This window comes from Leucopleurus acutus, assembly GCF_964270905.1.
Source record: "Leucopleurus acutus genome assembly, chromosome: 1".
Taxonomy (NCBI): domain Eukaryota; kingdom Metazoa; phylum Chordata; class Mammalia; order Artiodactyla; family Delphinidae; genus Leucopleurus; species Leucopleurus acutus.
Genome location: NC_139142.1, coordinates 76,783,216 through 76,800,149, shown reverse-complemented (window position 1 = coordinate 76,800,149; position 16,934 = coordinate 76,783,216). Strand labels below are relative to the sequence as shown.

The 16,934-nt window shown below is 40.3% G+C and overlaps 1 protein-coding gene across 3 annotated transcripts in view; it reads left to right on the top strand.

The window, feature by feature from the left end:
* RYR3 (ryanodine receptor 3) overlaps positions 1–16,934 on the top strand; it is a 557,501-nt gene that overhangs the window by 274,720 nt on the left and 265,847 nt on the right. For all 3 annotated transcript variants that reach the window (XM_082842048.1, XM_082842046.1, XM_082842047.1), the window contains exons 11-12: positions 9,373–9,546; positions 13,079–13,200. In XM_082842048.1, the coding sequence (XP_082698174.1) occupies positions 9,373–9,546; positions 13,079–13,200 (296 nt within the window). The remainder of the gene's footprint in view (positions 1–9,372; positions 9,547–13,078; positions 13,201–16,934) is intronic.

The window sequence follows — 16,934 nt, the reverse complement described above, 5'->3', positions numbered from 1 at the left end:
TCGTGTCCTTCTAGAAGTTTTAAATCCATCTGGAGAGCAGCAGCTTATCATCTAAACTAAATACATATTTATGTGACAATTATGATGTGGTCACAACCATTTCCTTATAAACTCTCAGTGGAGACAAGGGGTAATGATTATTATTACCCTTCAACACATTATTAGGCCAAGTAACCTGTTCCTTCTTGGAATCCACTCATGATCTAACGTAGGGGAGGTTGATGCAGATAAACAGATAACTTGATGCCCACAGACCAATAAAACAAAAACAAATTATTTGCAACCTAGGCAGAGCGTTGTGCGAAATGTAAGGACAAACAAATCTCAGGCTTGCCCTTGGAGACAGGGGACAGGAAGTGTACCAGCAAAGGATTCATATTGCAGAAGATGGTACAGAGTCTTGAGAGAGTGGAAGGGAGGTGCCATGAGATCAGAGAAAATGCACAGGTGGATCTGCAAAAGGCTTGATGGATAAGATGAAAAGATACAGAGATGAAGTAGGGGCATTCCAAGCAGGAAGTGTAATGTCAGTAAAGGCCCTGAGGGAGGGAACACTTGATATGACACAGAGACGTAGTCCAGTTTGGTTAAAGCATGTGGTATACAAGAACTTTAGAAGTGAGAATTGTGTTCTGTGGGAATTGGGGAGTTATTGAAAGGGAGTGACTGAAATAGCCCCATCGTATAGGAAGGTTCCATCTGTAGCAGTAGAGTAAATACATCTGGGGCCATGTTCAAGTGAAGACAGAGAGGGGAGCATTAGTTCATGGCTTAAGTCAAAAGGAGCTCACCCACGTGTGGTCAGCCAAATCCAACTTCTCTATCTCGGGATGCTCTCACTTCTTTAAGCTGTGTCATCGTTGTTTAGTAGAGTTGGCTTTAGTGTCGGTTTGTCTGTATGTTTTAGTTCTTGTTGTTATTGCTTCTGTCTTTCTTTTGAATTACAAGCAGCCCCTGTAGTGCCAGCCATAGAACTTTGGGAGTTGATGCCATTTTTTAAAAGCAAAGATACCATCGTCTGTAAGCAGTAATGATCCATTTATTTCAGAGACTCTAAAAAAACAAACCCTAGTATTTATTTTATTTTTGGCAAAGTCATATTGAAATCAATGAAAAGTGATAAAACAAGTGAAATGACCATAGTCACTGATCATTGGGGAATATGTGCTATTTTAACTATGAGCTCTTGGTAACCAGTGTAATTATTCATATTTAACAGCTGTAGCGTGTAATATTTTTATTTTGCTGCATTGCCTATGGTTAGAGAGCAGGCTAGAGATGAAAACTTTGCTGTATTTTAAGTCCACCTACTGGCTTGAGTGTCTATAGAACTCTGGATATTTTTGAAATGAAAATCAAATATCCATCGCTTTATAGAATAAATGCATTTTTGACCACTTGCCTATTAAGAATCCTAAAATATCAAATTCTATTTTCCCACTGACTTTTGTTATAAAATCAGAAATAAGTTCCTTTGGAAATGTTCATTTTGAGAAATAAGTCATATTTAACAATCCAGCCGGTGTTTCAACATATATTTAAAATAAGAATGTTCCTGCAATATATTAACATTGCTCAAAATGATCCTTAAATGTGTGCAAAATAACTAATTTTGCTTTTATGAAGATTTCAAGGAAAGAAATAGGAGCTGAAATGAAAAATTATATATATATATTTGAAGGAAAAAAATTACTCAGCTATATATATTTGTTCCTTCAATTTATGTTTGTTAAGTAATTGATAATTCTTTGTATTAGGAATCCAAAATTAATTGTCATCTGGCCCATGCCCTTCCTTCTCTTATAACCTGGCATAAGGAAAGTACCATTTAAACAAGCACGTTTACATTGTGATGTGCTAAGTACTCGATAGAGGGATGAGACTGTGCTGGGGAAATACAGCAGGAGAGACTAACTCCGCCTTCACAGAGAAGGTGGCACCTGAGCAGGGTATTAAAGGGTGAGTAGGAGTTTGGGGCCATCGGAAGAGCACAGTCTCTGGAGTTGGACTTCCTGGTTTAAATCTTGGCTCTTTCACTACTTCTTAAATGACCTTGGACAAATTACTTGTTTCTCTGTACCTTCATTTTCTCCTCCGTAAAACTGGGATAATATTTGTAGCTACATCCGAGGCCGTTATGAAGAGTTAGTGTATGTGAGGAACTTAGGGCACTGCCTTACACGTGAGAAGAGCTTAGTGCATGAGCTCCTGTTTTTCCATCATTAAGAATGAGAGTAAAGTTGGCACAGCGGAGGGAACAGGGTGCTACATATTTATTCTGTAAAAATGCAAAATGCCACCTAGCTGATGGCTTCTACAAATGAGCAATTTAACACAAGATGTAGAGAAGAAATGGAAATAGGGTAGGACCATACAGAGGCCCTGATGGATGAGAAGGGGACCGAGTTACCAGTCCACTTCCTGAGTCATTCTGTGACAGGCACCTCAGGTTATCACCAAGTGGACACCTGGTGCACAAGCAACTCCTTTTTGCATACTAGACAGTAAGTTTCGTGAAACTGTGGCAATTGAAGAATGAAACCCATTGACTAACACACACCTGAGGAGGCCATAAAAAACTAATACAACAATTACTGCGTGGGACTAGCTCCCGACCTTCTCCAAGAGTCTGTTTCCTCGGCCGATTTCTGTGAAAGATACTTATATGATTTTTTTTTAGTTATTTCTGAGATATACATTTTAAAGTAATAACTAGAATTATGACTTATAACATTATACCAGAACATATAAGATTATTAGAAATTTCATGTAATGTGTGAAACATTTATATTAACATATTTCCATACAAATAACCCAAAGAAAGTTTAGTATTAGTTGTTTGTTTGATTGTTTCTTTTTTTATACTGCAGGTTCTTTTTAGTCATCAATTTTATACACATCAGTGTATACATGTCAGTCCCACTCACCCAATTCAGCACACCACCATCCCCACCCCACCGCGGTTTCCCCCCCTTGGTGTCCATACGTTTGTTCTCTACATATGTGTCTCAGCTTCTCCCCTGCAAACCGGTTCATCTGTACCATTTTTCTAGGTTCCACATACATGCATTAATATACGATATTTGTTTTACTCTTTCTGACTTACTTCACTATGTATGACAGTCTCTAGGTCCATCCACGTCTCAACAAATGACTCAGTTTCGTTCCTTTTTATGGCTGAGTAATATTCCATTGTATATATGTACCATATCTTCTTTATCCATTTGCCTGTCAGTGGGCATTTAGGTTGCTTCCATGACTTGGCTATTGTAAATAGTGCAGCAATGAACATTGGGGTGCATGTGTCTTTTTGAATTATGGTTTTCTCTTGGTATATGCCCAGTAGTGGGATTGCTGGATCATATGGTAATTCTACATTTAGTTTTTTAAGGAACCTCCATTACTGGTCTCCATAGTGGCTGTATCAATTTACATTCCCACCAACAGTGCAAGAGGGTTCCCTTTTCGCCACACCCTCTCCAGCATTTATTGTTTGTAGATTTTCTGATGATGCCCATTCTAACTGGTGTGAGGTGATACCTCATTGTACTTTTGATTTGCATTTCTCTAATAATCAGTGATGTTGAGCAGCTTTTCATGTGCTTCTTGGCCATCTATACGTCTTCTTTGGACAAATGTCTACTTAGGTCTTCTGCCCATTTTTGGATTGGGTTATTTGTTTCTTTAATATTGAGCTGCATGAGCTGTTTATATATTTTGGAGATTAATCCTTTATCCATTTATTCGTTTGCAAATATTTTCTCCCATTCTGAGGGTTCTCTTTTCATCTTGTTTATGGTTTCCTTTGCTGTGCAAAAGCTTTGAAGTTTCACTTGGTGTCATTTTTGTTTTTATTTCCATTACTCTAGGAGGTGGATCAAAAAAGATCTTGCTGTGATTTATGTCAAAGAGTGTTCTTCCTATGTTTTCCTCTAAGAGTTTTGTAGTGTCTGGTCTTACATTTAGGTCTCTAATCCATTTTGAGTTTATTTTTGTATATGGTGTTTGGGAGTGTTCTAATTTCATTCTTTTACATGTAGCTGTCCAGTTTTCCCAGCACCACTTACTGAAGAGACTGTCTTTTCTCCATTGTATATCTTTGCCTCCTTTCTCATAGATTGGTTGACCATAGGTGCATGGGTTTATCTCTGGGCTTTCTATCTTGTTCCATTGATCTATGTTTCTGTTTTTGTGCCAGTACCATATTGTCTTGATTACTGTAGCTTTGTAGTATAGTCTGAAGTCAGGGAGACTGATTCCTCCAGCTCCATTTTTTTCCCTCAAGACTTCTTTGGCTATTCGGGGTCTTTTGTGTCTCCATACAAATTTTAAGATGATTTGTTCTAGTTCCGTAAAAAATGACATTGGTAATTTGATACGGATTGCATTGAATCTGTAGATTGCTTTGGGTAGTATAGTCATTTTCACAATATTGATTCTTCCAATCCAAGAACATGGTATATCTCTCCATCTGTTGGTATCATCTTTAATTTCTTTCATCAGTGTCTTAGAGTTTTCTGCATACAGGTCTTTTGTCTCCGTAGGTAGGTTTATTCCTAGGTATTTTATTCTTTTTGTTGCAGTGGTAAATGGGAGTGTTTCCTTAATTTCTCCTTCAGATTTTTCATGATTAGTATATAGGAATGCCAGAGATTTCTGTGCATTAATTTTGTATCATGCAACTTTACCAAATTCATTGATTAGCTCTAGTAGTTTTCTGGTGGCATTTTTTGGATTCTTTACATATAGTATCATGTCATCTGCAACCAGTGACAGTATTGCTTCTTCTTTTCCAATTTGTATTCCTTTTATTTCTTTTTCTTCTCTGATTGCCATGGCTAGGACTTCCAAAACTATGTTGAATAATAGTGGTGAGAGTGGACACCCTTATCTCATTCCTGATCTTAGAGGAAATGCTTTCAGTTTTTAACCATTGAAAATAATGTTTGCTGTGGGTTTGTTGTACATGACCTTTATTATGTTGAGGTAGGTTCCCTCTCTGCCCACTTTCTGCAGAGTTTTTATCATAAATGAGTGTTGAATTTTGTCAAAAGCTTTTTCTGCATCTACTGAGATGATCGTATGCTTTTATTCTTCAGTTTGTTAATATGGTGTATCACATTGATTGATTTACATATATTGAAGAATCCATGCATCCCTGGGATAAATCCTACTTGATCGTGGTGTATGATCCTTTTAATGTGTTGTTGGATTCTGTTTGCTAGTATTTTGTTGAGGAATTTTGCATCTATATTCATCAGTGATATTGGTCTGTAATTTTCTTTTTTGGTAGTATCTTTGTCTGGTTTTGGTATCAGGGTGATGTTGGCCCCATAGAATGAGTTTGGGAGTGTTGCTTCCTCTGCAAATTTTTGGAAGAGTTTGAGAAGGATGGGTGTTAGCTCTTCTCTAAATGTTTGGTAGAATTCACCTGTGAAGCTCTCTTGTCCTGGACTTCCGTTTGTTGGGAGATTTTTTTTTTTTTTTTTTTTTTTTGCGTTACGTGGTCCTCTCACTGCTGTGGCCTCTCCTGTTGTGGAGCACAGGCTCCAGACGTGCAGGCTCAGTTGCCATGGCTCATTGGCCTAGCCGCTCCGTGGCATGTGGAATCTTCCCAGACCAGGGCACGAACCCGTGTCTCCTGCATCGGCAGGCGGACTCTCAACCACTGCGCCACCAGGAAAGCCCTGCTGGAAGATTTTTAATCACAGTTTCAATTTCATTACTTGTGATTGATCTGTTCATATTTTCTGTTTCTTCCTGGTTCAGTCTTGGAAGGTTATGCCTTTCTAAGAATTTGTCCATTTCTTCCAGGTTGTGCATTTTATTGGCATAGAGTTGCTTGTACTAGTCTCTTAGGAAGCTTTGTATTTCTGTGGTGTCTGTTGTAACTTCTCCTTTTTCATTTCTAATTTTATTTATTTGAGTCCTCTTCCTATTTTTCTTGATGAGTCTCGCTAAAAGCTACCAGCTTTTAGTTTTATTGATCTTTGCTATTGTTTTCTTTGTTTCTATTTCACTTATTTCTGCTCTGATCTTTGTGATTTCTTTCCTTCTGCTAACTTTGGGTTTTGTTTGTTCTTCTTTCTCTAGTTCCTTTAGGTGAAAGGTTAGATTGTTTCCTTGAGAATTTTCTTGTTTCTTGAGGTAGGCTTGTATAGCTATAAACTTCCCTCTTAGAACTGCTTTTGCTGCATCCCATAGGGTTTGGATTGTCGTGTTTTCATTGTCATTTGTTTCTAGGTATTTCTTGATTTCCTCTTTGATTTCTTCAGTGATCTCTTGGTTGCTTAGTAATGTATTGTTTAGCCTCCATGTGTTTGTGTTTTTTACGTTTTTTTCCCTGTAATTCATTTCTAATCTCATAGCGTTGTGGTCAGAAAAGATGCTTGATATGATTTCAGTTTTCTTAAATTTACTGAGGCTTGATTTGTGACCCAAGATGTGATCTATCCTGGAGAATGTTCCGTGTGCACTTGAGAAGAAAGTGTAATCTGCTGTTTTTGGATGCAGTGTCCTATAAATATCAGTCAAATCTATCTGGTCTATTGTGTCATTTAACGCTTGTGTTTCTTTATTAATTTTCTGTTTGTATCATCTGTCCATTGGTGTAAGTGAGGTGTTAAAGTCCCCCACTATTATTGTGTTACTGTGGATTTCCTCTTTTATAGCTGTTAGCAGTTGCCTTATGTATTGAGGTGCTCCTTTGTTGAGTGCATATATATTTATAATTGTTATATCCTCTTCTTGGATTGATCCCTTGATCATTATGTAGTGTCCTTCCTTGTCTCTTGTAACATTCTTTATTTTAAAGTCTATTTTATCTGATATGAGTATTGCTACTCCAGCTTTCTTTTGATTTCCATTTGCATGGAATATCTTTTTCCATCCCCTCACTTTCAGTCTGAATGTGTCCCTAGGTCTGAAGTGGGTCTCTTGTAGACAGCGTATATATGGGTCTTGTTTTGTATCCACTGGCAAGCCTGTGTCTTTTGGTTGGAGCATTTAATCCATTCATGTTTAAGGTAATTATCTATATGTATTATCTATATGTATGTTCCTATGACCATTTTCTTAACTGTATTGGGTTTGTTTTTGTGGATCCTTTTCTTGTCTTGTGTTTCTCACTTAGAGAAGTTCTTTCAGCATTTGTTGTAGAGCTGGTTTGGTGGTGCTGAATTCTCTTAGCTTTTGCTTGTCTGTAATGCTTTTGACTTCTGCATCGAATCTGAATGAGATCCTTGCCGGGTAGAGTGATCTTGGTGTAGGTTCTTCCCTTTCATCACTTTAAGTATATCATGCCACTCCCTTCTGGCTTGTAGAGTTTCTGCTGAGAAATCAGCTGTTAACCTTATGGGAGTTCCCTTGTATATTATTTGTCATTTTTCCCTTGCTGCTTTCCATAATTTTTCTTTGTCTTTAATTTTTACCAGTTTGATTACTACGTGTCCCGGCGTGTTTCTCCTTGGGTTTATCCTGTATGGGACTTGCTGCATTTCCTGGACTTGGGTGGCTATTTCCTCTCCCGTGTTAGGGACGTTTTCGACTGTATTCTCTTTAAATATTTTCTCAGGTCCTTTCTCTCTCTCTTCTCCTTCTGGCACCCCTATATTGCTAATATTGTTGTGTTTAATGTTGTCCCAGAGGTCTCTTAGGCTGTCTTCATTTCTATTCATTCTTTTTTCTTTATCTGTTCTGCAGCAGTGAATTCCACCATTCTGTCTTCCCGGTCACTTATCCGTTCTTCTGCCTCAGTTATTCTGCTATTGATTCCTTCTAGTGTAGTTTTCATTTCAGTTATTGTATTGTTCATCTCTGTTTGTTTGTTCTTTAATTCTTCTAGGTCTTTGTTCAACATTTCTTGCATCTTCTCGATCTTTGCCTCCATTCTTTTTCTGAGGTCCTGGATCATCTTCACTATCATTATTCTGAATTCTTTTTCTGGAAGGTTGCCTATCTCCACTTCATTTAGTTGTTTTTCTGGGATTTTATCTTGTTTCTTCATCTGGTACATAGCCTTCTGCCTTTTCATCTTGTCTATCTTTCTGTGAATGTGGTTTTTGTTCCACAGGCTGCAGAATTGTAGTTCTTCTTGCCTCTGCTGTCTGCCCTCTGGTGGATGAGGCTATCTAGGAGGCTTGTGCAAGTTTCCTGATGGGAGGGATTGGTGTTGGGTAGAGCTGACTGTTGCTCTGGTGGGCAGAGCTCAGTAAAAGTTTAATCTGCTTGACTGTTGATGGGTGGGGCTGGGTTCCCTCCCTGTTGGTTGTTTTTCCTGAGGCAACCCAACACTGGAGCCTACCTGGGCTCTTTGGTGGGGCTAATGACAGACTCTGGGCGGGCTCACGCCAAGGAGTACTTCCCAGAACTTTTTCTGCCAGTGTCCTTGTCCCTGCGGTGAGCCACAGCCACACAGCCACCCCCTGCCTCTGCAGGAGACCCTCCAGCTCTAGCAGGTAGGTCTGGTTCAGTCTCCCCTGGGGTCACTGCTCCGTCCCCTGGGTCCCATTGCGCACACTACTTTGTGTGTGCCCTCCAAGGGTGGAGTCTCTGTTTCCCCCTGTCCTGTCAAAGTCCTGCAGTCAGTTCCCACTAAGCTTGAAAGTCTGATTCTCTAGGAATTCCTCCTCCCATTGCCGGACCCCCAGGTTGGGAATCCTGACGTTGGGCTCACAACCTTCACTCCAGTGGGTGGACTTCTCTGGTATAAGTGTTCTCCAGTCTGTGAGTCACCCACCCAGCAGTTATGGGATTTGATTTTACTGTGATTGCACCCCTCCTACCATCTCATTGTGGCTTCTCCTTTGTCTTTGGATGTGGGGTATCTTTTTTGTTGAGTTCCAATGTCTTCCTGTCGATGATTATCCAGCAGCTAGTTGTGATTCTGGTGTTCTCGCAAGAGGGAGTGAGAGCACGTCCTTCTACTCCACCATCTTGGTTCTGTCTCCATATTTATGATTTTAACAGATATATTTAAAGCTCTGAGTCAGGGCATTTATATAACATAACCATTAAAATCATGGAAGATACAATTTGCTGAAAATAAGTTATTTGGCCAGTAAAGCGTTAGTTATTAAGGTATCTAAGTCGGGGTGAAGAAAGTAGACAATATAATGGAGAAATATATAAAACCAGAACCAAAGAGTGATTAAATAATCACTAACGTAGCCAAAACTTGAAATCCATTGATTTTACAATTAGCAGCAGATAAAGGAAGCAAGCCTTTCTGCAGTCCTGGCTTGGACAGGCACATCATGATTATCCTGGTAATCGGTTCCCTGGCTTACAAATTCTGCACAGATGACTTGCTTTGTACATTACATTTCTATTTAATCAGACATGCCTACCTTTGTTTCATTTTCTGTGAAATAGGAAATCAAGGAGAAGCTGGATTCCAGTCACAAGCGAGATATAGAGGGCATGGGAGTCCCAGAAATCAAGTACGGAGACTCTGTCTGCTTTGTCCAACATATAGCCAGTGGTCTCTGGGTGACCTACAAAGCACAAGATGCCAAGACATCCCGCCTGGGACCTCTGAAAAGAAAGGTGAGGGGTTAGAAAGGCTGGAAGCAACTAGGCAAGAGAAGTGATTGTGAGAATCAGGTGAACATGATGTATGTTTACTTCTTACTGTTCTTACTATTCTGAAGAGTTATTTCTGTGACAGATTGTGTAGCCTAATGTGGTTACTCTGACCTCACATTCAGTGGGGAAAAAAAAGAGCTACATAGATGACAAATCTGTGAGGAGAGCGTAGAATATGTTCCATGTGCTCTAAAACCTGAACTAAATGACTTTTGGTGGTATGCTGTTTTGGGAGTATCCACATCATTGCGCCTTTCATTTAAGTGGATACTTGAGTTATTATGCAGTTTTCATAATATACAGACTAAATAGAATCTCTACAAAGAAAAAGGCAGATAGCATGATAACAAGCGCACAGGAACCAACGTGCAGAAATAGGAGATACCGTGGAATGATACTGTATTCCCAGAGAATGAATGCAGATCTGAGTGGTCTGTCACAGCCTGCTACAGTGGGAAATCTGGCTTGGATACATACAACATCTTTTTTCCAGAAAGTCAATTGCCATAATAGGGTTTCTTTTGATAGGAAGCAGAAAATAGATGCTCCAGGCATGATGGTTTTTTTTTTTTTGAAAACCCTTAACAAAACATAGGTTTGGGTAGCCAAGGAGTCCCATAATAAGGTTCTAGGAAGCACTGTACACTGTGTTTTCTATATGTCAGCCTAATGGGAGGTGATGAAAAGTTTCCCAGAATGCTGGTTATTGTAAGAAAGGAGGTTGGGAGGAAACCATAAAGTAATAAATAGCTTATTTTTGTATAAAGTAAAATGTACCAGGAAAATATCCAGAAAGGGAAAATAAAATTACAAAGAGGAGGTAGAAAATAGAATAAGTAAGAGGCCACAAAGACTAGCTTGTATGAACCCAGCCCTTCCTCTGCCAACAATTATAAAGGCTGGATTAAACACAGAAACAAACCGTTTGAAGGCTTCCACAAGCAAGGCACCCAGGACATGGGTACTAAAGATCCCAAATAGAATGTAAGTGCACTAAGGTGAGTTCCTCCTTTATCACCACTTTCCCCTCAGCATTTTTCTGAGTTGCAGCACAAGGAGTGGGGTCTTATGTTAGTTTCACCGGGCTGGAGAGACATATTTGTGATAAGGTCAGTCGAGGTTTCTGGGACTTGAGGGGCCACATTCCCCAGTGGAGGAAACTATAGAAACATGAACCTGAAATTCTATATGCAGTTTCCCCTAGCATCTTAAGCTGACTGTGGATAGAGTATGACGCTAAGATAGCGAACAGAAGGTGCCAGCTATGGTGGAGAAGAGCAAAGCAGAGATGTGGACAGTATGACAGTACTAGGAGACATAGTCTATAGTCGAAGTCTCTCAAGCTGGAACGGCCCCTGAAAATACAGTAGGTTTTCAACTGCATCCCCAAAAGGGCTCTAACCCAGGAGTAAGGGCTGCACCCTGGAAATAAGGGCAAATTGAAATTCGATGCCAAAGGCCCATCATCTACCCTAACAGCCAATGAGAAGAAAATTAAATCCTCTAAAGAGTATGATAATATCATACTCTAATATCATAGAGTTTCCACAGTTTTTCATACCTACTAAGATAAGAATGACATTTAAGAAAGTAGAATTTGTGGATCTTGGCTGTAATTCTGTGTGGGTGGGGACACAGTTGAAGGACCCTGTCAACTAGGAGAGATCCCAGTTTACGGTGTTGATTTATTGTGCCTACCCCTGACTTTTTCATCTGGCCAGACTCCAGAGGTCCATTTAATTGCTGAAATGTGCATGTGGATTTGGGAGATGCTTCCAGAAACTCTCTCTAAATGGTGCCATGATGCTCAGCCCTTCATAGGGCTGCCCGGCTCCATTTCGCGAGGAGCCAGTCAAGTTCCCCTCTATAAATACAAAGAATGTCCAATCTGTGTTAAGCATTTTATGAAACAAAATGGGAATTCAGAAAAACCAATCGGAAACAGACACAGTGAAAAACCTGACGAATGATACTTCACCTTAAAGGAAGTACCTTCTTTCCATCTTGGGCTTCTGCTCTCGGGTTATGGAATTCCTCTGAGAGAAAAAGGACCTTAGGAAGGACCTGAGCTGCCGCGATCGATAGGATACATAATAACAACATTCTAACAGCTGCATTTCCCCCATTTCTCATTACTTTCTTGTTTGGTTGGCTGGTTTGAATGTGTTATCTGAACAAGCAAAACCTAAGGTCTTTAGGGACTGACCCAGAAGCTGGGACTGAGGCCAGAGGTCTTTTTTCGAAAATGAACATAAACTTGTACAAGCCAGCATTCTACTTCCTGGGTGAATTCATTAAATCAGGATATGCTTTCAGAAGAATAAAAATAAGGAAGAGATTTTCACGTGGAAAGGAAAATAAGTTGTTTCTTTGTGCTAAAAATGAGATAACAAAAATCCTTATTCTCAGGATATTTTTAGAGCCACATATTTCATTGTCATAGAGACCGACTGACCCCCATCCCCCTTCCCCAGGACCTACAAATGGCCTCCCCTCACTTACTCACCATCCAGAGGAAACCATGCCAGGAACTTGAATCAGGATTTGGCCCTGACTTGAACCAGAGTCAAACCATCCCAGTTGATAGCAGTATATATTTGGCCCTTCTAGAGAAAACAAAACAGCTGACCTCCACGCCAGAAGATGCCAGCCCCACCCAAAAATTCTATCATGATGTCACGGGTGAGCAATAAGTGTACGAGCTTCCAGACAACTGATCTGAGATCAGTCATGTATTTCCCCTTATAACAGATACGCGTCGAGTACCTTTTCTATTGTAGGAAACATGCTAAATGACTTACATGTAAATCATCGAGTCCTCTAAACAACCCTCTAAATAACACCTGCAGATGGTGAAGTCAAAGCAGAGGTTTGCCCAAGGTCACACAGCTGGGACGTGGCCTAGCAGGATTAGAACTCAGGTCAGCTGATACCCAGGCCCAGGCTTTCAAACCCCCTCTCTAGCCTCCATGAGAAGCAAACTACCATCTCGAGCTGCTTCCCCAGTTCTACAGTCAGCTAACTCAGTGTAGCTGTCATTCAGGAGAGAAAGCCACGCCTGATGCCAGTAGAGGGTTTTATTCTAACTTGTCTTTCTTCTTTCTTGGTTTATCTCTGGAGGAAAAGGCTCTGAACAAAGTGATTTTTCTCATCTCCAAGGATAAGGTTTTGTGTTCATTTTAAGAGAAAAATCTCTCATAAAATACGTTTTCACCCTTTCAAATTGGCCATCTAGACCCAAGGAATTTATTGTAACTCACATCACAGTGGCACATGAAGTTTCATTTTCATCAAAGCACCGTGTCTCAGGAATGAGTCATAGGTCAGCAACAGGGAGTATGGGGAAAATAACTTTGTTAATGTCCCACTTTCAAAATGGGCCTGTGGGGAACTTGACTGGGGAGAAGGAGTACAAGGGATGAGGGAAATACTGCCAGAAACGTTGACTCTCCAGCTGTGTAACCTGGAACTGGTGTCCTTGGCTCTGGGGTAGGTCATACTCCATCAGGAAGGCCACATGGATGACGGGTTAACACTGCAGAGATGCCAGCATGAGGAGTCCCAGGCTGCCCGGATCATCCGGAACACGACCGCTTTATTCAGTCAGTTTGTAAGGTAGGTGAGCTCCTTCCCTTTCTCTGCTCGTCAGTTTCTATTTTGTGGCCATCCAATCCCACCAACCATCCCCTGTTGATACTATGAATTTTCAGGAAATAAGTATGCACCAGCAAAGAGTTTTGCCAGAAAGAGCTTGGGATTGAAACTTATTTCCCAGTAGGTAAGCTCCTCCCAGCTTCACCCTTGGCCCAACAGATGCCCAAGACGCATTAGTTATTCAGGGTGGTGTCACACACACCCAAGGTCTTCTTATGAAAATTAAGTGGAAAGATCTGGAGTGCTTTAAGTCCCATTTGCATTAGTGCGTGAAGAGAGGAGGAGAGAGGAGTAATGGATCCGCACCCTCTGTGCTATTTAGAAAGGCTTTCTACATCATTCAGAATTGTTGCTGTGGTTTGGTTCCAAGGAGATTTACATGGAAGGCTTGGGTTAGCCACCTATGGCTGGGACTTAAATGGGGGAAAGTAACTTAGCCTGCTTGGATCATAATTCCTCCAGCCTCAACAGTGCTGCCCAAACAGAACTCTGTGGATTATGTTCACCAGTTACCACGAGGAAGGGGTTCTGTTGTAAACAGTGCAGCGTTGCAAGCCATCCTTCTCTCATAGGGAAATCTCTAAAGCCTAGAGGGTTTCAGTTGCGTGTGTGAATTTGCACGAAATGAGAAAAAATTTTTATACTTTTATTTTCCTTCCTGTTGAACCACTGTGATCCAAGCGATGTGTGTTAGTTAGGATACAGGCTAAGCTGCCATTGTGGTTCAGAATAAACTTTTATTTCTTTTTCAAGTAATAATATAGGGGAGGCAGGTGGTTTGGGGAAAAGAGACCATGCCGCTACTGGGGCTCAGTTTTCTTCTTTGAGATCTCCTACAGGTTCTTAAAGTATGTCCCTGGACCAGCCCAGCAGCATCACCTGGGAACTTGTTAAAAATACAAATTCTTGGGTTTTACCCCCGACAGACCTACTGAATCAGACACCTAGGAGTGATACCTCAGAAAAACTGAGTTTTAGTGGGCCCTGCAGTTAATGCTGATGCTTGCTAAAGTTTACAAACCACTGCCCTGGAGTAAAGGTCTTAACCTTGGCCAGATGTTAGATTCATCTGGGAAGCTTTTAACACCCTGAGGCCCAGGGGGCATCTCCAAACAATTGCATCAGAGTCTCTGGGGTGGGATCCACACACCAGCTTTTTATTAGCACTCCCCAGAAAATTCTTATATTCAGCCACAGTTGAGAACCAACTGTGCTGGTATGTATACTTCATCCACGTGATTAAAAATAGCTTACTGGGGCTTCCCTGGTGGCACAGTGGTTGAGAATCTGCCTGCCAATGCAGCGGACATGGGTTCGAGCCCTGGTCTGGGAAGATCCCACATGCCGCGGAGCAACTGGGCCCGTGAGCCACAATTACTGAGCCTGCGCGTCTGGAGCCTGTGCTCCGCAAGAGAGGCCGCGATAGTGAGAGGCCCGCGCACCGCAATGAAGAGCGGCCCCCGCTTGCCACAACTAGAGAAAGCCCTCGCACAGAAACGAAGACCCAACACAGCCATAAATTAATTAATTAATTAACTTAAAAAATAGCTTACTAATACCATGTCTGAGGTCCATCCTGAAAAGATGGGAAGACAGAGGAAGTAGAGTGCAAGCCATTTCTTTTTTTAAAAAATATAACCCAGAATTAGATCACCTTATCTTGCATCCTGTTGGCTAACAGTAGTAACATGGCCACATCTAGCTGAAGGAAGGCTGAGAAATATCACCTCTGGTTGGTTGGCTATGTACAACTCAGGGGTCCTGATACTAAATTGAAGGCAAGTAGACATTAGGGGTATTCCTGCTACAGGATGGGACTGAGACCTGCAAATCAATGATCTTTTGTCTGCTTTTGGCTCTGCCACTGGTTTTGTGTGAACCTTGAGCAAAATATTTCCTCCTTTTTATTCTGCATTACATCCAGATTGTTCTTCTTCAAAGAAAGAGCCTAAGAACGAATGGCTTGGTATGGGCAGAAAAAATTAGCTGCATGTACACATGAAATTTTCATATAGTCTGGGCTATGATCACAACCATCACCATAGGGAGTGCATGGTTTTATTAATGTGGCCCTCAATTCTCTCAACCTCTGTCCTTATATCTTTCTTAAGTCAGGGGCCCCTACCTGACACATATACAAAAATTAATTCAAACTGCATTAAAGACCTAATTGTAAGACCTTAAACTATAAAACCTGGAGAAGAAAACATAGGCTCAAATCAGCATGACCTTGAATTAGGCAATAGTTTCTTCAATATGGTACCGAAAACAAAACCTACAGAAGAAAACGTAGATAGATTGGACTTTATCAGAATTAAAAGCTTTTTTGCCGTGAAGGGCACCATTAAGAAAGTGTAAAAACAACCCATGATATGGCAGAGAATATTTGTGAATCATAGATCTGATAAGGGATTTGTATCTAGAATAAAGAACACTCACAACTCAGCATTAAGAAGACAAATGGAACCAATTTAAAAATGGGTGAAGGATCTAAATAGACATGTCTCCAAAGAAGATATATAAATGGCCAATAAGCACATGAAAAGATGTTCAATACCATCAGCTCTCAGAAAAATGCAAATCAGAACCACAGTGATGTAACACTTTATTCTCAATAGGATGGGATGGCTATAATCAAAAAGACTGTCAATTAGAAGTGTGGCATACGATGTGGAGAAATACCTTCATACACTGCTGGTGGGAATGTAAAATGTTGCAGCCACTTTGGAATACAGTCCGGGAATTCCTCAAAATGTTAAACATAGTGTTACTGTATGACTCAACAGTTTCATTCCTAGGTATTCACCCAAGAGATATGAAACATACGCACACACAAAAACTTGTATACAAATGTTCAAAGCAGCAATACTCATAATAGCCCAAAAGTGGAAACAACCTAAACATCTATCAGGTGATGAATGCATAAATAAAAGGTGCTATAGCCATACAATGGAATATTATATGTCCATAAAAAGGAATGAAGTACTGATATACACTGCAACATAGATGAACCTTAAAAACATGACGCTCAGTGAAAGAAGCCAGTCACAAAAGAACACATAGTGTATTATTGCATTTATATGAAATATCCAGAAGAGGCAAATCTGTAGAGACAGAAAATAGATCTGTGGTTGCCTAGGGCTGGGGTGGCAGCAGGTGAAAAGAGGAGTGACTACTAATGGGTGTGGGATATGGGGGAAAGCTGAGGAAAAATTCTAAAGTTGATTTAGGTGATTATTGCACAACTCTGTAAATATACTAAAAACCGGTAAACCATTAAACTGTACCCTTTAAATAGATGACTGTATGATATGCGAATTATATTTCAATAAAGCTGTTATTTTTAAAAATTCAGTGCAAGTTACATGCCAAGCAATCGGAAAATTATTTTTAAACAGCTTTATTGGCTTATAATTTACATATCATAAAATTCATCCTTTTAAGTGCACAACTCAGTGAATTTTAATAAATTTATGAGCCGTATAGCCATTGCCACAATTCAGTTTTAGAACATTTTCATCACCCCAGAAGGATTCTTATGCCCGTTGCAATTTATACTAGTCGCCACCCCCAGCCTTAGGCAACCAATCATCTATTTCTATCACATTTTAATGCATTAAATTGATAAATCACACAATATATGATCTTTTGAATCTGGCCTTTTCATGTGGCATTACATTTTTGAGGTTCATCCC